Source organism: Epinephelus lanceolatus, chromosome 13 (genome assembly GCF_041903045.1).
Source record: "Epinephelus lanceolatus isolate andai-2023 chromosome 13, ASM4190304v1, whole genome shotgun sequence".
Taxonomy (NCBI): Eukaryota; Metazoa; Chordata; class Actinopteri; order Perciformes; family Serranidae; genus Epinephelus; species Epinephelus lanceolatus.
The window spans coordinates 41284519-41310248 of NC_135746.1; the positions used below are offsets into that span (position 1 = coordinate 41284519).

Sequence of the window (25730 nt, forward strand, 5' to 3'; positions counted from 1 at the left end):
ATCCCTTAGCAGCTGGGCCATCTGTGCTGCTAGGCATTAGTTAGCTACAATGCACATGTACATATATACATATATATATATATATATATATATATATACAGTACAGGCCAAAAGTTTGGACACACCTTCTCATTCAGTGCGTTTTCTTTATTTTCATGACTATTTACATTGTAGATTCTCACTGAAGGCATCAAAACTATGAATGAACACATGTGGAGTTATGTACTTAACAAAAAAAGGTGAAATAACTGAAAACATGTTTTATATTCTAGTTTCTTCAAAATAGCCACCCTTTGCTCTGATTACTGCTTTGCACACTCTTGGCATTCTCTCCATGAGCTTCAAGAGGTAGTCACCTGAAATGGTTTCCACTTCACAGGTGTGCCTTATCAGGGTTAATTAGTGGAATTTCTTGCTTTATCAATGGGGTTGGGACCATCAGTTGTGTTGTGCAGAAGTCAGGTTAATACACAGCCGACAGCCCTATTGGACAACTGTTAAAATTCATATTATGGCAAGAACCAATCAGCTAACTAGAAAGAAAAACGAGTGGCCATCATTACTTTAAGAAATGAAGGTCAGTCAGTCCGGACAATTGCAAAAACTTTAAATGTGTCCCCAAGTGGAGTCACAAAAACCATCAAGCGCTACAACGAAACTGGCACACATGAGGACCGACCCAGGAAAGGAAGACCAAGAGTCACCTCTGCTTCTGAGGATAAGTTCATCCGAGTCACCAGCCTCAGAAATCGCAAGTTAACAGCAGCTCAGATCAGAGACCAGATGAATGCCACACAGAGTTCTAGCAGCAGACCCATCTCTAGAACAACTGTTAAGAGGAGACTGCGCCAATCAGGCCTTCATGGTCAAATAGCTGCTAGGAAACCACGGCTAAGGAGAGGCAACAAGCAGAAGAGATTTGTTTGGGCCAAGAAACACAAGGAATGGACATTAGACCAGTGGAAATCTGTGCTTTGGTCTGATGAGTCCAAATTTGAGATCTTTGGTTCCAACCGCCGTGTCTTTGTGAGACGCAGAAAAGGTGAACGGATGGATTCCACATGCCTGGTTCCCACTGTGAAGCATGGAGGAGGAGGTGTGATGGTGTGGGGGTGTTTTGCTGGTGACACTGTTGGGGATTTATTCAAAATTGAAGGCACACTGAACCAGCATGGCTACCACAGCATCCTGCAGCGACATGCCATCCCATCCGGTTTGCGTTTAGTTGGACAATCATTTATTTTTCAACAGGACAATGACCCCAAACACACCTCCAGGCTGTGTAAGGGCTATTTGACCAAGAAGGAGAGTGATGGAGTGCTGCGGCAGATGACCTGGCCTCCACAGTCACCGGACCTGAACCCAATCGAGATGGTTTGGGGTGAGCTGGACCGCAGAGTGAAGGCAAAGGGGCCAACAAGTGCTAAACACCTCTGGGAACTCCTTCAAGACTGTTGGAAAACCATTTCAGGTGACTACCTCTTGAAGCTCATGGAGAGAATGCCAAGAGTGTGCAAAGCAGTAATCAGAGCAAAGGGTGGCTATTTTGAAGAAACTAGAATATAAAACATGTTTTCAGTTATTTCACCTTTTTTTGTTAAGTACATAAGTTTTGATGCCTTCAGTGAGAATCTACAATGTAAATAGTCATGAAAATAAAGAAAACGCATTGAATGAGAAGGTGTGTCCAAACTTTTGGTCTGTACTGTATATATACACACACACACACACACACACACACACACACACAGACGTGTGTGTGTATAAGTATGACCAACAACACAGGTGTCTGTTTAGAACTGAAACTCAGACTTTGCAGTCATATGGTGAATTTGCTACCAGGACACCCCTGCCAAAAATGATTTGTTTTTATCTCTCTATCTGTCTCTCTCTATAGGTGTGCTGTTCTACTGTATCTACCCCACCAAGTGCCACTCTCGCTGCCTGCAGGTAGCACTGAAGTGCCAGGCAGACGTCAACAATGTGTCAGCGCAGGGGACTCATGTTTTCCAGCTGATGTGTGAAAGAGCCCAGGAGTGTACCCCAATGTGTCTCATCATGTTAAATGGAGGGGCTGACCCCAATGCAGTAGATCAGGTAAAAAACTGAAAATGGGGATTAGCAGTCACATTAGCAATATTTTTTCAATCTGAATAAAATCATTCTAATTAGAGATTCCAAATGAACTGTTTACATGGACGCTAAATAAAATGAGCTAATAAGGTGTGCGTTTACATGCTCCAAAGGATTTCATCAGAACTTTTTTGAATTGGGCAAATTTGTTAAACCTGCTTTGAAGTGATCTGCCAGAATAAGAATAGCCTTTTTTTTTTTTAAACGTTATTGAGAAAATTCGATATTATATTTAATTCAATATGTGAAGTATAGAAGGAGAAGAAGTGGCTCTGCCTTTTAGCACACTTTAGCAGTAACTAATGAAAGTAAAACCCATTTTATTTTCTGCTACAAATTACAGATATCCTCTAAACACTTCACATGCAGACTATCGGTAGAAACTACAATTTACCAGTGTTCCCTAAATGTCTCAAATGCAGGTTAATGCTACTGGTAGCAATTTGTATTATGGATCCCACTGCTTTTCTTTGCAGTTGTGCCCAGTTGAGAACTGGTACCCTTCCTCTGGCTATTGAAGTAGGCAGATATAAAGGTATCCTGGAGGAGCAACGTATATGTGTTCTTTGTGATCTTGATGTTGTTGAAGATGAATATCATTATCTGTTTCTTTGCCTTTTATGCTGTGATTTAAGAAACTATCTGTTTGAAAAAATTCAGTGGAAAGGAGTTTATTTTGGTTGTCCGAAGGTGAGATGTTGTGTTGGCTTTTTGATGAGGAGACCTTTGCCTAGGCAAGATTTATAGAAAATGCTTGGCACTTAAGACAGAGAACGTACCCAACATAATAAGATGTTGTTATGGAATTTGGCTGTTCTGAATGGTTTGCTTTCCTTTTGTGGACTTTTTGTTATTGATCTGTCATGTGGCCATCCAGGCTGTTGTTCTAGTGTCTTGTAAGCCCATATGGGCAGGGCACCACGGTGCACGACACTTAAATAAATAAAATCAATCAATCAATCTTTGCAAGTCCCACCGACTGTGCTGTGATTGGCTAATAGTAGCCCTAACCATAACCTCTTTTCCTAACCATAACCATTTCCAACCTTGATACATTGACGTGATGAGTACTAGCCAGTCACTGTCCAGTAGGGCAGGACTTGTAAAACTCATTGGGATTCATTATAATGCAGTAGCACCAGAAGATTGTTATCAAAGAATACATTTATATATCAGAGCAGAGAAAGTAGCATGAGCAGAGTCCAAAATAGTTTTCTGTCATATGCAGCGCATGCATCCCCCAGGTAACCTGATATTACCCTCACTTGGGGGGAACGTGCAGAAAATTTTTTATTATCCCACCCAGAGAGAAACTAATATTGCTAATATTTCTCTATTAAATGGATTACACCATCCCCCTCAACTTAATTGAAAATTTCTTGCGATCAGACCAGTCTCCTCTGACCTCCTCTCCTCCTCTGAGGTGGTTACATAAGGCATTTTTATTCTGGTTTTTAATGGAATATGAGGGTACATGTAAACACACCTTGAGGCAGTGGCATTTAGTATGTGGGAACTGAGCTCATGCTTGGTGATGCTGAAATATTTCCAGCCAAGATGTTCTTCATGCATTCTGTTTAACGTAAGACTGACTCTTCTCCTCTCTCTTGTCAGAAAACCAGTGTCACAGCATTGATGGAGGCAGCCAGGGCTGGCTCCCTGCAGCTCGTTAAAGCCATTCTCAGGAAAGGAGGAAACCCCAACGCTCTGGACAGAAAACATCTCACTGCAGTACACTATGCCGCCATGGGGGGCTTCTTTGAGGTAGCATCTGCTCATCCAACCTATGAAATCAAAGTGGAAGTGGCTGTTATTGGCCCCTACATTAGCTGTTTTTTTTTTAAATTGCTCACTCAGGCCCTAACTCAAATTACTGTGTTTACTATCAGTAAAAGTGGGATGTTAGATTTTTAAGATTTTGTGTGTTTGCTCTGTGTTGTTTTGTGCCTTCCAGGTGATTCAGGTGTTGTCTGCACACTCAGCAGACATGGGTGTGATCGACCTAGAGGACTGCACAGCTCTACACTACGCTGCAGCCACGGGAGATGCTAACTGCTGCAAGTTCCTGGCACAGAGAGGTGCTGTGAAACAGTGTAATAGGTCTTTGGTTTTCAAAGATAAGGCAAAGAGAGCTCTGTGGTAGGGCCGCACAATTAATTGAATATTCATCTCAATAACAATTTTGGCCTCCTACAATGAAATACACATGATCAACTGCAATATTGACATTTAGAATGTGAATCAAATCATGTGCTTTCTAAACTGACAGCCAACTGCCACTTTTGGAAAGTGTGAAATACTTCCTTTGTTTGGAAGTGTTCCGGATTTAGGGCAAGTGATGTTTAGCAATAACGAATTATATGCAAAGAGTGCATAAGAATTGTGTCTGTACCACAAAACAACACAACTAACTTGTGCGAACTGCAGTATGATGAATGCATGAAGACCATGAGAAACAACATTGCCAATGTTACTTCACTGAATCCCTGTCCCTGTCCAGCGTCAACGCAAACATCCATATCACAAATGCTGTAATGCGCATCACTGTATACATCTAACTAGGGTTGGGTATTGTTGGGTTTTTTTCAATACCAGTGCCAAAATGAGACTTTGAAAACATTCTGGTGCCGAAACAGTGCCCGAGCTTTGTTTTCATTGCAAAGGCAAATTAAAACTTAAAATAAAACAATACATTAACTCTTAACAGTTGAAAGGATACTTATTAGTATGAATAGTAAAATGAATAAAGCCAAACCATCTAGAATAATTTAACACTAAATAACAGTTACATTAACAATAATAGCAAAAATAATTTTGAGTTGGGGTTGGTAATTGTCTCCTTACACCAGGAGAGACTCAGCAGCCAGACATTTCATCATTATTTTTTTAGGAGTGGCTTATGTCACTGCAATAAGAATAGCTGATCCACCTTAACAGTCCACCTTAAATAAGCCTGGTCAGTTTTCAATGTGAGGCTAACTTTGCTCGCTAACTTTGTGAATAACTTCCCTCACTTTAATCAGCAAGCAAAACACGGGAGCTTGGCTTGGGTGTTGAGGAGTTATAGCATTTATTAACTGATTAATAGCCTAAACTGTACACTCACTGCACTTCTGGGTTTAACTTTATACCGTCTGCTTTGGTTGCAAATTCTTCACTGTCTTGTGTCATGTGTGGCTCTCTCTCCCTCTCTGAGCTGCACACTTGCTACTAGGGCTGGATATTGCCACTGATTTCCAGAATCAATGCGATTTTGATTCACAAGGTCCCGATATGACTCAATTTCCGATTCGATACTGATTTGACTGGGGATATTCCAAGTACAATACCAATTTTTGCTGCAATATGAAAGAGATTCTCAGAGATCTAATACTTAAAATGATTTATGTGGAATTATTTTAAAGATTATTTTTTGGGCTTTTTGCCTTTTAATGAACAGGACGGAGTGAAATGGGAGAAGAGAGTGAGGGGTTGACATGTAGCAAAGGGTTGCAAGCTGGAGTCGAAGCTGCAAGCACTGCAGCGAGGCATTGCCTCTGTACATGGGGCGCCGGCACTATCCACTGTGTGGAATAATTTTAAAAAAGAATAAATTCAGAATAGGATTAAAACTGAATATTTGATAACTAAATGTTGTTTCTAGAGCAGCAACAGTTAAGAGTAAAACAGCAAAGTCACAATATGAACTTAATACCTTACTGATAACAAATCTAAACTGTCAATAAAATAAATCATATTCTTCACATCATAATACTGAGTGAAGATTAGAAAGAATTATAGCTGCTGCGCAGTGATGGGTCGGGTCCGGGCATTTTTAGGCAATTCTGAGCAACAAGCAGAAGAATTGGAAGACATTTAGGAATTTAGCAACACAATCTGCCTTTTGCATCAGCTGAGGCTTGAACTCACAACCTCTGAGACTAAGGATCAATTTCTATCTCACTGAGCTAATTAGTCAGTGACAATGTGTGTGTAGCTTCACAAATTGACTAAGCCAGACGTGCAGGTTTAGCAGCCTTCCATGCATGGAAAAGCAGATTTCAAACCACTGTAAACAATTCAGTTATCGAAACAAAAATCTGAAAATACACATATTGCATCTAGACAGCATGGAGATGTTGGTAATTTATTTTAACAATGATTGATTTGCTCCATAAGTGAAAAACCGATGTTTAAAAGTGCCATTTTTACATTGACTCCAATTGTTCACATTAGAGCAAAATTCAAAATGCTGTCAAAAATTCAGTTTTTGAGATAAAATTCTGAAATTTGCCACACATCATCTACCATGACTCTAGAATTTTGTCATTTTTTTCATGAACATTAAAGATTTATTTAGCAAGAATTTGCATGTATATGTTTACAGTACCATTTACAGTCAAACATTTTGATGCACTGTAGGCTCAATTTTTGATAAATCAAAAATCTAAGAAACGTAGTTTTTGTAGGACAGTCTGAAGATGCTTTGTAGCAAGTTTGGTGTCAATTGAGCAAAAATTGTGAGAGGAGATAGGTTCAACAAGTTTTACAGTTTTTGAAAAAAAACAGAGTGATGAACTTAATAATTTTTAGTAGGTTTAAATGTACAAAAGTTTCTTCAGTATTGCACCCAAATGAGACACTAAAGTTTGCATTATGATTTGGTCCAGTAAGTACCTGTTGTATAGAAACTGGTGCTTTATTGGCACCAGGTTTCTGTAGCCACTCCTACCAAATACAGACTGAAATAACCAATGCAGTTGTGTTTGGCCAAAGATATGTGTCCACTAAACACTGTCTTCATGTGGTTGCATTCTGTGATGGCATATTTATTTTTAGTAAACATATATTTTAGGTACAATTTTATTTTGCTTCTAGGAGATGCACTGGATTCAGGTGAAGAAGAACCTTATTTTATGTCTTATTTTGATTAATTAGCAGGATTATAGCACAACCCGAAAGTGAAAGCAAAACTGCTCTGTTCATTTAATTTTTGGATAAAAGGTTTTGTTACAATTTTAATCATATTTACCTCTCTGAAATGCATTGTGAATAATGAACAGTCTTGTTTTGATGCAAACATTTACCATGTATTTATGTTTTTCCTAAAACTATGCTCTGTGTTCAGGTTGTAACCCCAAACTGAGGAGCCAGGAAGGTTTGCTGCCACGTCAGATTGCCAAAGACGCTGGTCACAAAGCAGCAGCCAAGGAGCTTAGGAAAGCAGAGCGGCAACAGGGAAAAGGCAACAAATCCGGCAGTGTCACCCTCATGTCAGATCCTTGGAGCCTGACCCTCCACGACTGGTCTCACGAGTATGAGGCTGAATTACGGCAAGCCTTTGGGAACAAATCAGACACAGTTACCACTGAGATGTTTATTTCAGTGTTAGAAGAACTAAAAGCTCCTGTTGAACTAGACCAGCTCCAGACAGTCATCTCAGCCCATGATAAGGGAAAAGAGGGGTGTATCAACATCAGTGATTTCATCAGAGGTGTCAAGTACATCAAGAAACCATTCCTCCTCTCCTCGTACATGCCTAAAAAGAAAAAAGGAGAAAAGGGAGGAAAGGGAGGTAAGAAGAAGGGTAAATTTGTCCTCCCCATGCCCATTTGTACCCTCCCTCAGGAGCTAATGCCCCGGCGACCAGACGGGGGCCCACCCCATTTCATGATTGAGACATATTACAACCGCTCAGACATCAGCCGATTTGACCATGATCACCCACCAGAACATCCTATAATGAACGATTCAGGATGGTATGTAGAACAGCCACAGAAGGTCTATGTCAATATCAACTACTGTGTGAAAAGTGGAGACCTGGAGTCTCTGGACCTCGCTCTCAGTCAGGGGGTTCCTGTGGATGTTCAAGACCAGTTTTACAAGACCCCGCTGATGGTGGCCTGCTCCAGTGGCAACTATGAAGTGGCTCAGTACCTCCTCAGTAAGGGGTGAGTCAGATCATCTTTGCTTTTCTATTGGATTTTAGACTTTGGAAACAAAGATTTCACCACCTTCAGCAATACACAAATGCTTTTTAGTCCTATTTGTGAAACATGAATGTCTTGAGAGAATTTCTTCAAATTTGGCACAAACGTTCACTTGGACTCAAGGGATGAACTGTTTAGATTTTGATGGTCAGTGGTCAAAGGTAAAGATTGCTGTGACCTTGCATCCATCTCATTCTTGTGAAGGCAATATCTCAAATAGTGATTGCCTCATGAAGCCTCATGAAGCATCTTCTTCATTTTCTAAGCCCACTAGATGGTGCTCTTGGTTTAAAAAGAGAGGCCCAAAGAATGGCAATTCAGTGTGTTTTAAACCTTTTGTTGAATAAAAAGCGCCAACTAGTGGGCTCAGAAAATAAAGAAAATGCTTCATGAGGCTTCATGAGGCCATCACTAATCTCCAGCACAAGATGTTTCAAATTTGGCACAAACGTCCACTTGGAGTGAAGAATAAACTCACAGTTTTGTGGTCAAAGGTCAAGGTCAGTGTGACCTCATAAAATATGTTTTTGGTCATACCATAAGAATTCGTGTGCTAATTCTGACAAAACTTCACACAAATGTCAGGATAAAATGATGATGTGATGTTATTTTATATCCAAACAGTCAAAGGTCAGCTTCACTGAGACATCATAATGTTCTGCATAAAAGACTTTCCTGGCGATTAATCTGCACCATATCTCAGGAGCAGAAGGGGAGACATTTGGTCAGATATGGAATTGGTGACACTCATCTTGGGTGTCCACCTTGAAACTGTGCTTATTGTATAGATCTTATGTGCTGCCGGGGGTAAGGTGTGTGTGAAGCAGAAGAGAAGAGAAACTTGACAGGTGCATAGAAGGACACAACCACATGGCGGACATGATTTATCCCAGTTATAATGAATGGGTGAAAGATTATTTATCATAGTTAGGTAAAATAGATAAACAATAATGCTAATTTAATGCCACTATAATCCATATTTTAATAGTAACAATGACTATGTTTACATGCACAAAATATTCAGGTTTTTTGTCTTTACTAAAAGACGGCAATATTCCTACTAAGCTGTTTACATGGCTAATGAAAATCAATATTCCAGTATTCCAGTTTACCTCATCCATGAAATATAGAAAAGTATAAGGGGGTATTGCGATATTTATGCATATCCAAAAACCTGTTGATATCCAAGTCTTTCACAATGTTTAAGATAGGGGTGTTTCTCCATCTGATCAGAAATGAAGCCTTTTTTTGGGTGTGCATCTCTACCCCAGCCTTGCAAACTCTTGGCAAGTTGGTTTGTGTACAGGGTGTCCATGATAATACACAGAGCCTGCTTTAAAAAGCCAAGAGGCTGTGTGTCACAAGCTGCAGCAAAAACCCCAAGTGAGACACAGATTCTGAATGCACTGTATACATGTATACATACACAAATGCTTCTAAGACCAAAATATTATATCATATCCCCCATGTCTTAATTGAAAAGTTGTTCATCCATGAGAAGGCCTAACTTGGAATATCCAGACGGAATATATTGCTTACATGACCTGCATCAAATATGGAATATTGTGAGATTCAGAAATAGTGAAACATTAGTGTTCATGTACAAAGTAAGCGCATTCAACGTACCAAATGACAGCTGAAAACAATGTGATATTTTGAAAGAGGTCGCTTATAGTGATGAACCTATAAAGAATGATCTTTTGAACCTGCAGCTTCCCTCGGCATGTCATTTTCTGCCGCAGCATTTGGCTGTTGTGACTTGTCTGCACTACCTGCTCAGCAGCAGACAGACACAGTTAGAGACTAGCATCTACGCACAGTGAAGCATTCCCACAGGAGTTGGTAGAGACCAAAAACAGAGTTAAAAGAGATATAAAATATTTGAGTTAAATTTGCCGGGTGGCCAAAAACATAACTCCAAATGAATCACTGCTGGTAGTGTACATTGTAGAAGATTATAGCTTGTTGATATGTCAGTGTTGTCTACAACTTGGTTCTGTTGCCCCTAAGTGGCCTAAGAAACAGATATTGCAGGTTTACAGTTATAATTCATTACACCTTTGTTGATTTGGTGACATGTGGTAAGGGGTGGTATCAGCAAGTGTGGTTTGATACTACAGGTCCCAGAATTCTGCAGGCAGCACTCACTGAGCAGTTACTATGTCACTAAAGACAAAATAAAAACTGGTGTATCTGTTTGCACTGCAACCAAATAAAACTATGCAGAAAATGACAATGTCCAATTTTGTAGACTACATTTTTAAGAAAAGATCACTGTCAGTGCTAACCTCACAAAAACACCTGACAAAACATTGCAACTGCTTCACAATAAAGGCTAACCTGTGCTTCAGTAGTTAAGTGTTTTAGTTACACTATAAAATGTGTTTCTTTTTATATGAAAAGTTTGTTTTTGATTGCATGGTACAAGTATAGGCTATTTAGACTCCCAGATCAGATTTATATTCAGTGTGTAACAAGGCCCATGCCCTACTGATAACACGTGTATTCCTAACAGGGCGGATGTGAATGCGTGTGACCAATTCTTCTGGACCCCCCTCCACCATGCGGCTCATGCTGGCCAAGTGGAACTTATAGAGCTTCTGGTGGAGGCTGGGGCCAACATAGACGCACGGGCCCTCAGTGGAGGCACACCCCTCATGAGGGCCATCGAGAGCTCTCAACCCTCCTGTGTGGACTTCCTCATCAAGGCAGGCGCCAGTGTCAATGCAGAGAACAAGAAAGGTTTGACTGTAATCTGAAATATCGCAAAGTTCTTTTAAAATACTAATGCTGAAATCAGTTTTATCTGGAATACTGTCAATGTATACTAGTGACAGATTAAAATAAACATATGAAAATATAACTGAATAACATAGTAAAAACATAAAACATAACATTTTGAGGAAACAACACAGAAAATGGGAGCCACTGATTTGGTTGAAAGGCCCAATCAATTCATAAAAAGTATTCAACCTTGTGGCAAGCTATCCCTCTGTTACTTGTACTTACTTGACTGACCATGTTTTGTTTTTCGTTTCAGAACAAAACTGCCTGGACATTGCCAGAGCTTTTGCAGACTCCAGAATAATCGACTTGGTCAAAGACAAAATGGATTCTCTGCCTAAACCAAAGGAGACAGCGAAGGGAAAGGGGGGCAAAGATCAAAAGCCTAAACCTGCTAAGCCAAAGGTAACCATGTAACTCCATTAAAATCTTTTTACCAGCCTGCTACAATAAAAATCCTGTGGCTTCAATCTTTCTTATTTTCTTTGTATATGTGAAATGAAAAATTGCACTCTGTTCTGTATTCACTGTCCACAAAACTAATTCAGGCTCATTACTAATAATAAAAAGGGGGGTGGGGCAGTAACTACGGAAATGAAGCTTTCCTTTTCTCTGGAGTCAACTTGAAAAGGTAATTTTCTGCATGTACAGCAGGGTTTTTTTTGTTGCTCTCTGCTGGTGTAAAGGTGTATCATTTATTGAACTCAGATAAGCTAGCAGAAAAATCAGCTGCTGTATTGTTTCTCTCGCTGTGTTGTATGGGTTTGCCCTTAGGCCTGTGCCCTGTTTCAGAAAGCCGGTTTTGTGAAAACTCTGAGTTAACCCTGAGATGAGGAAGAGGCTGTGGTAACTGATTCTGTCAACCTAACCTGCTTGCTGGCAGGTTTCTTTAACAAACTTTGAGTGTCTCTCTGCCAGCTACACACTGTTTCATTTTCTTATTGGTTCAGTCCGCATCAAAGCAATTACTGAAGTGCATTAATTAGTGGAATTTTGTTGTAGGCTATGTCAGAATCAGGATTGTGGTTGGATATAAGTTTGTTACTCTGGACCAACTGGAGAGAAAAAGCGATCAACTTATTTTACACCTGTGGAATTGGAGGTGCTCATGAATGCCTACAGCGAATATGAGCATATATTTCATTAAAAAAGTAACGCCGCTAAAGCTGCCAAGGAGAGAGAGGCGGCATGTGAAATTTAGCAAGCAGAATCCTCTTTGACAGGATGTTGGTGGCTCAGTGGGTAGAGCAGGCATCCCATATATATGGCTTTTGCCATATCCCTTTGTTTCTCTCCTCCTTTCACGCTTAACTGTCCTGTCAATTTAAGGCAAAATTCCCCCCCCAAAAATATTAAAAAAGAATACTTGCTAATTTCAGCAGCTATTTTAAGCACATATAGATGGTTGATGACTTATTTGAAATTTGAATCCTTTAAAAACTATCATACCCAAGAACCCCCCCACCCCCCCTTCGCCACCCAGCAAAAATCTCACTCTGAACTGACATCAAAACTTGAGAGCCCTGCCATTAATTTACATTTAACCACACTTAATTAAAATCGTAGCATACAGGTGAAAAGGTGGTGGAGTGGTTTGGAATAAAATCTGATTTTCATGTAGGTACAATCTCACAGGGGAAAAACACTCTTGAGAGCAGCTCAAAATGAAATAGGCTATAAAAACATAATTCAAACAGGTAAGGCATATTTTACTTGGCCACGACTGTACCTTTCTTGAGTTTTATACATATTTGATTTATTAAACAAAGTAGCTTAAATAACCTGTCATTCAGTGGCTATGTCATCATGTACTGTAGGCCACCAATATCATGTATACCGTTGACAACGTAGTGCGATGCACAACATTTGCTCTGATGAGAGTGCACGTCCACAGTTTGTCAGATTTGATAGGTGTGGCAGGTAAATGATTGAGCCTAATGAAAAACGGTACCGTTCAAACAGATATTCATTGGGGAAAGACAACACATCTAAACGGGGTCTGAAGATCCTCTCTCGGCGTAAAGCATTGCGAATTAATTCTGCCTCGATATCGATGGGATTTCCTACATACCAACAACTCGTGTGTCTGCCAGCTTGCTTCAGGCTCGGCAGAAGGGAGGAGACAGGGTGAACTCAGGGTTTCTTACAGAAAACCTGCCAGCGAGCAGGTTAGGTTCACAGAGTCAGTTGCCATGGTGATTGACTCAGAGTTTGACTCTCTTTCTGGAACTGAAAACCCAGTGTTTCCCTCATTTCAGGGTTAACATACTCAGAGTTTTCACTAAACCCGCTTTCTGGAATACCCCCCAGCTCTTCTGCAACCGAAAACTCCAAGTTTTCCATCTCAGGACTTGTCATCTCAGAGTTGAGGGTTAGACTCAGAGTTTGTAAAACCTGCTTTCTGAAACAGGCTTGTGCACTACAAAGCAGGTTCAACATCCCTAGGATATCTTTTGGTTATCTGGCTTCACTAACCCTAACATTGTTTGTCTTGATTACTGGTATCATGAAGCTGGTTATCAACTAGCTCAGTCAACTATGGGTTTTCCTATCCAGCCATGAGCATGCACATGTGAACAGGGCAGGGTTGTTATTATGAGTGACATTATCAGAACCACGAATAAAGTAGGCCTAATTCATATGATAAGAAATGAAATGGTGATACTACTTACTGGCAGGAATGTTCTGTTTTAGGAGCAAACGATAGCTTGTAATCTTAAAACAGAATAAAAAGATGTAGAAACACCAGAAATAATTTTTAAATAGTCAAAGTAGGTCAAGACTTAAAAAATATGTATCAGTATTATTTTCAGCTAAGTAGCCTAAAGAGTGAGCATTTTTTGCTATTTGGTTCGATGCTAAGAAAACTTTATTTGAAAAAGAGAGTGGGAATAGAAAGCCTGGAACAATAATATTATTCTACTCACCTCGAAAAGAAAAGAAAAGCTACTTTTTTTTTGTAATTGGTCAGTGGTTGGGATATTGACAGAAGAGTTTTTAATTGCAACCTGAGCCCGATGGGTCCTGAAAAGCCCAATTAGTTGGACTGGGTTAGGGCCAAATATGTGTTGCTGATTAAAATTTAAATCCAACATATATTATAGATATTATATATTGATATGAATTGATTGATATCATCTCCCATTTCTTTTGCTGTGGCCTGGTGGCCAGCAACTGATCCTCAGCTTGTAACCTGCTTCAGAGTGGGATAGCTGTTCAAGCATAAGTTACCACGTTGATTTATCCTGTTACAAAGTGAACAAGATTTGTATTACTAACAACAACTAGGGTAAACCCTGAAGTTACTTAGCTAATTTCAAACCCTGCTTCGCAGTACAGGTCTGTAGTTACATGGTGAGCCACTGCAGCCAGTTGAAAAAGGTAAACCATCAGGCATTATAAATGCAACTGAAAGTAGGTGAGTACACTTACCGGAGTTGAAGTTGTCATCCTTCTCCTTGCTGCTGCTGCTTCTCACTGTCTGAACGCACCTTAAAGGGACAGTGTGTAGGATTTGGTGGCATCTAGTGGTGAGGTTGCAAATTGCAACCATCTAAACACTCCTCCTCTCAGCCCTTGCTAATGTACAGATGCAGCCACTTCAAATTTCCCACGCCATCCGAAAGCCTTCTGGATGCCTGCCAACTTCCAGGCAAATACCATTCCCCCCCACCTCTCTGGGGGTATGCCTAGATTCCACACTCACCATGAGATGGCGCTTCCCTCACAGAAACACAAAAACTAACAAAGATTTAGACGTGCTTGTAGTTTACCTAGTAGTATTTCCATTCTATGCTACATTATTAATCTACTCCACTGTCTCAGGTGCGAATATTACACTTTTATTGCACTACTTTTATCTTAAAGATTTAGTTTGGCCTACTAGTTACAGTACTTTTGTACAATGATATAAATTTGTTTTTTTGTTTATTTATTTGTTATATTATTGCAGGTTACAATAAGCCACCCAGCAGTATTTAAGTTAACAGAATGACCACCTTTATCTGCTGCAGCATTAGTCTTATAAATGCATTAGTTATTAAGGAAAACCTAAAATGGTGCTACAATTGGCCCAGGTCTCCCCTATCTAAAAAAAAATATTGACTTAGTCTCTCAGAATAATGAGAAACGTTCTGAAAATAACTTTGTGCCTGAAAATAATTACTTAAATCATTTCGAAAAGTTGCTCATTAATTACATTAACATTTATTAAGAGACAAAATCATTTTTTTTGGTTTATAATGTGAAGAATTGTAAAATACCACTTTTATGTGGTAATTCAGACATCGACAGGGACGATGTGTGAATGTTTGCATCAAAAGTTCGTATAGCCCACTTAGTGTGTTGATCTGAGTGAGTGGGAAACCTATTCAGATGGAGACACTCACCCATTCAGAAAGAATGAAAAGATTCATGGTAATGCTAATTATGTGTTTGAGCTCTCTCACCTTCCAAGATAAACAGGACCACATTATGTTGCGTTAGTGAATGTAGTTCACTCCTTTTCAGTTACACTCTGCAGGCTATGTGCAGCTTGACCATCGTTGCGGCTGCATGTGAGGATGAAATGCCAATTTCAGCCTGTGATCTCTCACTAACTGACTGACAGCCTCATCGAAGTGACAATATAAAAATTCCTCATATTTAAAACTAACAAAATTTGTTAGTTTAGTGACATTTTACAGCTCTTCATATTTAAGACTAACAAAATGCGTTTCTGCACATGGTTTCAATTCTCCTCTGCTCTCTGTATCGCGCACGGCGGAGTCGTGTTGGCAACCATGCACCGCTCCACACCGACGCACCTCTGCCACCGTACAGTCACAGATGTGTTTCAGCATGACACAATCCATCAGACACATGAACACGCTCAAATGGTCATCAGTATTACGGCGTGCAGTCTTTTCCAGTTGAATGGCCCTCACACAGATCTGGTTGATCTGACACTATACAAAATAAAGAAAATTTGTTTTGCAAGTGCAGTAATCTTGCTAGAACCTACTGAACGATGTATATATATATATATATATATATGTATATATATATATATGGGCACGACCAAGGGATGCTCCTGCCCCCCGCTCTGCTCTCAGTGTCCTCAGTGGGGCTTCAGAGCATGGTCTGGATGGTGTGGCCAGGGTAGGTCCAACCTTTTTGATGTTGGGTGGGGCCTCCTCCACGGGCAGCAGGGTTGCTCGGCATCCGAATAAGAAGTGCCGCACCACGGATGGGTTGGTGGCAAAGGCTTTTCAGTCTACAGCCATGGCCTCTCGGCTGGCGAACACGAATGTCCTCCTAATGGTGTTCCTGGAGGGGCTGATATGGGATCTGGTATCCAAGAGCCCAGCTGAACTTCTGTCAGAAAAGGCAGAGGTAGTGGATACAGTGATCCAGGGTGCTAGCACTCAGGCCAGGGTCCTGGGTAATTCCCTGGCGCAACTGACCATGGCTCGGCAGCATATTTGGCTGAGTCAGTCGGGTTTACCAGATTCAGACCGGGCTGCAGTCATGGATGCCAGGATAACTCCTGGAGAGGTGTTTGGGCTGGCAGCAGAGGCTGCGTCGGATGAGGCTCAGAAGGTTTGGCAGTGTACAGAGTCCATTCACCAGCCTTGCTAAGCACGACCCCTCCCATAACTCTGATAGAGCGGGACAGGGGGTTCCACCACAGCAGTCACAGGGCAATGAGCATTCTCGCCCACACTCCAGAGAGCGCGCTGGTCGGCGCCTGTGTCAAAACAACGCCTCGCCCGTTGGATAGTGGACTTGATTGTCCTGGCTTATGTGCAGGCTGGGGTAGATCCCCCCTCAGGACTTGGTGCACACTCTACAAGGGCAATGGCTACCTCATGGGCGCTGTTTCGGGGCGCTCTGTTGGAGGATGTGTGTGATGCAGCAGGATGGGCATCCTCTTTGACTTTCACCAGATTTTGTACCTGGCTTCATCCACTGTGTCTTTTTCAGTTCTTGGGGTAGCTGCAAATACCTGAGTTAATTTTTTTTGTACTTGAGCAGTTTGGCTCATGCTCCAGGATGTTTTTGTTGCCATTTGGACTGTGCTGATTATTGCCTTTACACTGGACTGGAGACACTTTTTGTTCAAATCAAATCAACTCAAATCAACTTTATTTATATGGCACTTTTCATACGACAGTAACACAAAGTGCCTCACAGAGGTTAAAAACAACAAAGATCCAAAACAGAAAACAAAAACACTATGGTTTACAATAAAATGTTTCAACTGAACTTGATTGTGTTCTGTTGCTTATTGCGTGACTCTTGAACTACCTGGCCTTTTTTGTCTTTGAGTGGTGCCACCTCACTCTCCTCGTGACTGATTTGGTATACTGTAGTCACATGGTTACAGGTTCACTGAAATGAAATAAAACAAATGTTTACGCATGTAAACACGGTTTTATGAATGAAAGTGAACCTAACCCATCACTGTCATTCGGCAGTGAAGGTTGGCCCTGCTTTCCTTCCCAGTCGGTAGAAAGAGGAAGAGTGTGTGGGTGCATGGGGCTTAGTAGGGAGCCAAGCACCCACAGGTGTGATTAATTTGGTATAATGATTCTGACCCAAGGATGTGGTCACATGGTTACAGGTTCACTTTCATTCATTAAACCATGTTTACATACGTAAACATTTGTTTTTATGCTTTTTGCAATCAAAATGTTTTTCACAAGTCATAATTCTTTTTTTCCTTTTACAGCACCTGAGGATTTCCCTAATACCTGGAACAATCATTACTGCCCCATAAGGTTTTTATACAATGGAAACATTATTTACATCTTCAGTAAACAGAACGTAGATACGACCTGGCAGCGGGAGACATTTTTTATATAGTAGTCCGTTAAGCTCATGGAACCCTTTGGCCCAGCTATTAGCCATAAAGCTAACATTATGCAAACAAATTTGGCAGTATGTTTAACAACAAGACTAGCTAGCTAGCTATCCAGCTATGTTATTGTCCCCAGATCTACGTCAAGATTTTCACGAACAAACGATACACCATGTGTAATCTTACTTACAGCCATAGTCTGAAGTAGCGAGTTGAATAGCAAACTGAATGTGAAATGATTGCTTAAGTTCAGAGGGTGTGTTTCAGTCTCCATCCTCTGGTGTTCAGAGGATGGGGCACTAAAGCACTACTCTTAGTGTGGCAAATTAATTGTAAACAGAGGATCTGACTGTCTTCTTCACTCACATTAGATACAGGCTGATACTATTATGTAGCTGGCACATTAATTTAGAATGGTGAACAGACAATTTCACTGTAACTACTTTGTAGGTGTCCATTATCAGTTTTTAACACCCTTCAGTCAATCAGAATGGAGTATTCACCCAGACCATGGTCTAAGGCCTCCTACTGTAGTTTTCAGGTAATGTCAAACTACCATACAGTATATAACCACTCCCTATATACAGTAGATATGTTGGGCTTATTAGCTAACCAAAGCACAACAATTCTTAGTCTCAGGTAATGACATACAATGATGAAAACATAATTATGAATATAATATTTGAGTCCTGCCTATGGATCCCCTTCAGTCCTACAAACTGTCCCTTTAAGTTATGTCAAATTAAAACTTAACTCACATGTGACTGGAGGTAATCTCCCACTGTTCTCCAGCCTCTTCCTTCAGCATGAGAAACCTAAACCTGTACACAGATCTGATTACTATAAGGCAGCAGCTTGTAAGCAAATTAGAGCAGATGTGTTATGTTACAACTACAATATGTTAGAACTTTACTTTGCCTTTCCTATAATCTGACATAATGGATTGGTTTTGTCATAAGGACTGTGGAAGTAGCAAGTGGTGTTGTAGCACAAATTTATCATGAATATTCACAGTTCAATATTGCTACAAGCAGCAGTTCTGGGGGGCAAAAGAATGTCCATCAAACAAAATAAATTACACACAGGCATATTATGGAGCTTTGTACACACAATGACAATGTTGACAGACCTGCAGAAATTCACTCTATAAGAAACTGATTAGCCCCTTAAACCTCCATCCACTGTTACTTATGAGCAAGCCAATCACTGTTAATAATGCATGCACCCTCAAGTCAAAGTACATGCTTTTCATTGTGATGTAATCTACTTACTTATAGCTTTGAACCTGAACGATTACTTATCACATTTACGTTCACATGCAGTTCACATTCTGTAAATGAGGCAGACACACATGTAAAATATGGCCATAATTCCAGTGTTTTAAATCAGCTGTTTTTGCCTGATATCAGAATTGTCAACTCGTTACACTCTGTTTTCATCTGTATCGGCCTCATCCTAACGTAATTTTAAAGGTGCTGTATGTAAGAATGTGGCCAAAACGGTTACTGCACTCAAATTCAAAATACTGCCGCGAGTCGTGTCCGCCCCCCCTCCCCTACAGATTCGAGGTTGCTGGACAGCAACACGCTGGAGACTGATTTGTTTGCCCACAGGCGGCTGCCGTGGCAGGGCCGCGTCGCCGCGTCCTTGATCTTCGGTTTTCCAGCGGACCGTTCGAGCAAGTCCAGCTTCTCTGCTGCTAATGCTGCTGCTAACGCTGCTGCCGGGATACAGCAGAGGAGGAGCCGGCTGCTAATGCTATGTACCAGGACACTGCTAATGCTGCTTGCCGTGCTGCTGTAGCTCAGTCATAACTGTAACTGATGCTGAGACTCTACTGACTGCGTGACTGGTAGACAGCGGTGGGTGGCGCAACAGGCCTAAACACAAATTCAAAACATAAACATGATTTGCGGACTGTAAAAATTTTTTTTAAATGCGAATATTGTGGCTGTACTATTGTTGTCGATGAGATCAGTATGTTATATGAACATTATTCCTTAGTCTCTGTGACATATTAGGATGATTTTACGACTATTTGCTTTAGATTTCTTACATATAGCTCCTTTAAGTCCACACCGATGCATAGCTGTGTCAGCAGACCTGTTTTCCTGGGTTTTAAGACTGGAGCGGAGCTAAGTAAAACAAACTACAATGTTTAGCGGTATTGAGAAGAACTGTCGATTTATAACAGCCTCAATAGCAGTGTCTCCAATGTCTAAAGCGCTTGCCTTTTTTGTTATTATTCCTCATTGATCCACTTGCCAATTCTTGACAAGAGCTTGACAACAGTGTCAGTGCCGCCTGTAGTCTTTTTCAGTCTATAATAAACAGTACAATTGACTCACAAAAAATTCAGATAAACTGTCTAGACAGGAAATATTCCTACACCTGTTTTCCTTACTTAACAGAGAAATACAACCACACACTTTCTGAATTAATGTTTTCTCTTTTTTTTTAGAACATGTTAACTTTTGTTTTGCTTTAGAAAACAGCCCTGAAGAAAGCTCTTTGCTCCGCTCCGCTCCGCTCGGCCCTCTCTTAGCCCTTAGCAGCCCCAACCCCCCACCCCCCCATGCACACGCTGCAATTATCCCCGGTCGTCTTTCCAAACGTGTTTGATGTCATCGGGTTATTCTTGTCCTATTTTTATTACTTTTACTATTATTTCAGTCACTGTGTCTGTTCATGTGCCAGCTGAAATGTTATTGTGGTCACCTAAAAAGCCCCAGCAGGTGGCAGGAGCTCCATTTGAGGTACCTTACACAAACATACAAGTCACTGAATCCTCCACAATAAGTTCCTACAAATGTTTCACAATAAAGGCCTATTTAGAAAATGGAGGGATTCTCTCAGCCGAGGTTATAAGGGGCTTTTAATTTGAAACACATTCAGAAAGTGTTGAGTTTGAAATGATGGCGCGATGCATTAACTTTATCAAGGCAAACAGGAGCGGATAAAAAGTAAAAATATAAAGATACAGAGGGATTAATAAATAACGGCCCTTTTATAATGTAGTCTTTTCAAATGAAGCTGGTAGCCTCTGCAGTTGTGGTGAGTAAAAGCCCCACCACTATTTTTTAATTTTTTTACTTTAAGTCATCTGGTGAAAATTCTATTTTTTAATGTCGCAATATATATTGCAAAAGTAATAATAATAATAAAAAAATCGCAATGTCAGTTTTTTCCAATATCGTGCAGCCCTAGTATTTAATATTCATTCATTGTGCAAAATAAGAAAAAGCATGTTGGCAGATTCCGATAGTTCATTAAGCCAATATCGGGCAATACCGATGATGTGCCGGTGTTATTGTGCATCCCTAATTTTCCAGCTAAATGCTGCTCCATCGTGATGGTCTCGTGAAACTCATCACCTCTGAGGTGCTTTCAGGGATGTTGTTTTGCTGCAGGCTGACGCAGAAGTTAGCATCACCCTGGTACTCTTGTCAAAAAGCCTATGCGATTTTTCAATTTGATTTTAGATTATTGCACAAAAAAAGCTCTGTGGCAAGCAAACCTTTATGGTACTTGCACATTTAGTTCAGCAATGTTCATAAATGAACACCACTTTATTATTTTTGAAGCCTGAATGCAATACCTAGAAATAAGAAGCTAATGTTAGGCTACAAATGACCTACATCATGGTAGCATGACTTTACAATAAGGCTGTGAAGCCGTCAGTGTTTTGCGTGATGGCATTCTGTAGTCTTTTTTAGCCACTTGCTTAAAATGTGAGGGAACCATCTTGAAGTCAACCACCACTCAAATACCAACTCATTTCTGGGTTTTAGGAGTCAGGGGCACTCTATTTGCAAGAATCATGAACACAACCAATCAGAGGCGAGGGGTCTTTGACAAGGTTGTCAATCATGTCAGTCACTGCTCATGAACTGTGGTCAGACTGTTAAACTAGGCAGCGTTGATCAAATATCAAGATTATGTTACTGCATTGTCGATTTCTCACCTCAGACATTTTCAATAAGTATGGCTAAAAGCTAAAGTATTCTGTGGTGGTTCCACAAACATGAGTAGCTTCAGTAGTGTGGAATAAACTGTGGCGTCCTGTAAGTTTTATTAACAGCCCTGGACTTCTCAGACCAGGGGCGATTCTAGGATCGGAGGTTTAGGGGTGCAGAGCACCCAGAGAGCTGCCCGGCCAGGCAAAATAAATTTCACTGTTTTGTACATTTTAACTCAATTTCATTCCCACATTTGTGAAAGAAAAGCACAACACTTTTTGGGAAAGTCTGTGACTAAACCATCAAATCTGATAAAGGTTATTTAAATGCTGAGCCACAGCAAAAGAGGAATGGATTGGAATCATAAAAGAAACATATCGTAACCCTAATTTCTGGGGGAGGATAACTCTTTTGATACAGCAGCTCCTCAACATACACATAAACAGTATGTATGTTTCTGGAGTAAACCAGCCCCCTATAGTGAGTACCAAAAATACCAAAAATGGACCTTGGGCTTATTTTTTGGACTTTTATTTGAAATGCAGTGCACAACATGTAACATTAACACATTAACAGTAATTGACTTTTTCAATGTTTGTCTCTGCCTTTTTCCTTCTTGTCTGTATTATATAATACAAATACATAAATAAAAATACACTTCAAAAAAGAAAAGTGCTTGAAACACATGCACATGACATGACAGCTAGCTTCTCTCATTCCAATTCAAACAGAGGACAGTGGTACTGACCACCTGTAACGTTTCCTAGCTAGAAAAAATGTCAACTCCTGCCTAACAACATAAACAGTGACCTACGATTATGAATGCTGTATTTTTGTTGTTAAAATATTACGTTTCAACCAAGTACTGTATGGTTTTGACACTTTTCTAGCTTGTTAAAAAGGGACATACAGTAAAAAAAAAATCTCTCAAATTTTAGGGGTGCCTATGCCTATAACGCCTATGTCTCTGACTCTTTAAGCCACTTACCGCTCAGAGGGAACTCTGTCTCTCCTTCTCCTCTCTCACCGTGTGCACACGGGAGTTGGTGTCCTCAAGTGATTTTGTCATAAACCTTTGGTAATGTAAACCTCTGTTCGCGGCTCAACAAAAAAAATACATACATGTGGATGTGGAATAGGTATGGTAGCATAACAGCAGCCTGTCACAGGTGAAACAGCATGGTGATTAGAAGAGAAATGACAGAGCATAAAGGTCCATGTGTCAAAAAAACAACTCAATCATTTAGGATTTTGCTAAAAGAGAAGGAAGTCACCTGTTGATTTATATACATAGATCTCAGGGTACATTTTTCGTATTTGGGACCTGTTTAAATGTGTCATTTGTGGTAGATTTTATTTTGTTGAACATTTGATTTTGTATACAGAATCTGAATCTCACTTTGAGTTACTGTTGTTAACAAACTAAAGAAATTAGGAATTTTTGTTCAGTTTTTACTGAATATTTGCAGGAAACTGTTAGGTTGACATGTAAAATTAAATCACTTATTTGCTTGCATTTCTACCTTCTTAGATTAATAGTAAATTTTTTTTCACTAATTTGTCATAACATCAAGAGTATCGTTATTGCAAAAATACCCTGAAATATTGTGATATTATTTTAGGGCCATATCGGCCACCCCTAGAGTACACCAAAATATGTCTCTGAAAACATTTGAAATCTCCAGCTTCCAGGGGGCAGCCCTAACTGCACTGCCTACCTTGCACTGCAAATGTTTTCAGAAACATATTTTAGTGTAATGTTTGGCTGTGAAATGAGAAAGTTTGTGGCCCTGCCGCCATGTCGAAAACAATTGAGTGAAAATTTTGCAATTTAGTCAACTTTCTTATGTTACAGGTAAACAGTCACTAAAATATGTTTCAGAAAACATTTGAGGTGAGAAATCGACAATGCAGTTTGACCGCAGTTCATGAGCAGTGATTGACATGATTGAAAAGTGCTCTTTTTGAATTGACCTGTGATTGGCCAAAGTCTCCCTGCACAGGCTAGATTTTCACAAGCCTGAAAACAGAGCCAAGAGCAGGTGCAAAAGTGTAGTGTTCTTTCACACCACCTAAATTACAATATGCTCAAAGATTATTATGAGATTTTTGCCCAATGATGCCAAAAATTAAACTGCATACCCCAGCTTTAATCACATTTACTTAAATCTAAAAGTAACTAAAAAGTCCAAAGACTTCTGATTTGTGGTGACTGCACAGAATACTTGGAAGAAAATAAGGCAAACCTGAAAGTCTTGGTGTTCCCCACAGGGTGGTTCTGCAGAAGGTGCAGGTACATCGACTGCCACAACAGCAGGGAAGACTCCTCCTCAGAACGATTCAAAGAGTGTCATCCTGCAAAACACCAGGATCACTACAGGGAAAACCAACACTGTGGACATCACCTTTGTGCCAAAAACGGTAGGGCTTATCACCACTTACTGCAGTATGCCTCAATATACTGTACTTTCATTACACTTCCTGTCTTAACATGCCTTTCAAAAAATCCAACAAACTACCTGTGAAGTGCATCTTGACAAATTTTGATACATTCTGAAGGCCTTATAACTCATAGGTATTGCTGCTGAATAGGATCAAAATATGCAAATGTTTAAAGGGATTATTATTTACATTTATTTCACACTCAAGATAAATATGTTCCCAATCCACAAACACTTGAACAGGGTGTTTTAGTGATAGTAATTAACAACACAAGCTTGTAATGAGCATTTGAACACACAGTCCATTAATGCATATGTTAGAATCATCATTTGAGCAGCCTGCCTCCTCACTCAACAACTTACACTAACTGTGTAGAAAAAGCAGTGGAGTTATGGTACCACAAGCACACTTATCCAGTATTCCCGCCAGTTCAGTATTGTGTCCTGCTTAGTTTTATGCCTCTGCATTGCAATAGCCGTGGCCAGAGGCATTATGTTTTCAGGTTGTCTATACATGCATCTGTCGGTCCGTTTGTCTGTCTGTCCCATTCTCATGAATGCAGTATTGCCTTGGGTGAGTTTCCTCAAATTTGGCACAAACATCCACTTGAAGGATGAACTGATTAAAATTTGGTGGTCAAAGGTCAAGGTCACTGTGACCTCATAAAACATGATTTGGGCCATAATTCAGGAATTCATACACTAATTATGACAAAATTTCCCAAAGTTGTGTGAAGACAAAACATATAATGATGAAGTGAAGATCAAAAGGTCAATTTCACTGTGACATCACAATGTTCTGCAGAATCACTTTTCTGGCCATTAGTCAGTGCCATATCTCAGGAACAGAAGGGGAGACATTTGGTTAGATACTGAATTGGTAATACTAATCTTGGGTGCCCACCTTGAAACTGTGCTTATTGTATAGATCTTCTGTGTGTGAACATCCATATTTTCACAGACATGGATGTAAACTGTGAGTGCAACTTGACTAGTGCAAGGGGGCATACAACCCCAAGGCAGTAATTGCAGTTGTGACTTTTTCTGTTTGTCTCAGGTTTGGGGTAAGCCACCCACCACCAGCCAGCTGATGTCAAAGATAGAGAGACGGAAGGAGCTTCTATCCCTCGAGGTGGACTTTGATGACTTCATGATGCCTTTCAGCCAGAACGTCCAGAGGAAAACGCTGGAGCTGGCAAAAACCACAGAGTAGACCCAAAGGAGGTTAGACAGCAAGAGACACTCAGACATTTTGGTATCTTAGAGCCCTATTTAAATTATCTATAGCTCATGGTCTAAAGTGCAGTTAGGGCATGTCCAACTCCACTTTGCTAGTTAAATGGAGCATAATCTAAAAAAAAGTAAGGCACAAGGGGCAAAGGTTTTGTGTTTGGTCCCTTAATGAATCATAGGTGTGTTTTGGGCACAACAGAAATGGGAGTGTCACACAGCACACTGCTGTTTACATAGTGGATTCAACAGACTGAAGAAGCAAGCAGTTTTCTGCTGAGAGTAATGCAGTAAGAGCAGTAATGTTGCTGCAGCACATATCATATTATATTCAGCAAAACTAAAAATTGCAGTTATTATCCTATCCATTCAT

At 40.3% G+C, this 25730-nt stretch overlaps 1 protein-coding gene across 1 annotated transcript; it reads left to right on the forward strand.

Moving 5' to 3' along the window:
* The first annotated feature begins 1897 nt into the window (after positions 1–1897).
* Positions 1898–25489, forward strand: ankef1a (ankyrin repeat and EF-hand domain containing 1a). The gene is made up of 8 exons (XM_033648423.2): positions 1898–2097; positions 3748–3897; positions 4088–4211; positions 7241–8063; positions 10618–10844; positions 11143–11291; positions 23958–24107; positions 25185–25489. Exons 1-8 carry the CDS (start codon positions 2017–2019, stop codon positions 25338–25340), a joined length of 1860 nt encoding a protein of 619 aa, XP_033504314.2. The 5' UTR covers positions 1898–2016; the 3' UTR covers positions 25341–25489.
* The last annotated feature ends 241 nt before the right edge of the window (positions 25490–25730 follow it).

Excerpts from the sequence above, each read along its gene's own strand:
- ankef1a (XM_033648423.2), top strand. The coding sequence starts at position 2,017 with ATGTGTGAAAGAGCCCAGGAGTGTACCCCAATGTGTCTCATCATGTTA. Across the intron at positions 2,098-3,747 it reads ACCCCAATGCAGTAGATCAG|AAAACCAGTGTCACAGCATT; the intron begins GTAAAAAACTGA and ends CTCTCTTGTCAG. Across the intron at positions 4,212-7,240 it reads CAAGTTCCTGGCACAGAGAG|GTTGTAACCCCAAACTGAGG; the intron begins GTGCTGTGAAAC and ends CTCTGTGTTCAG.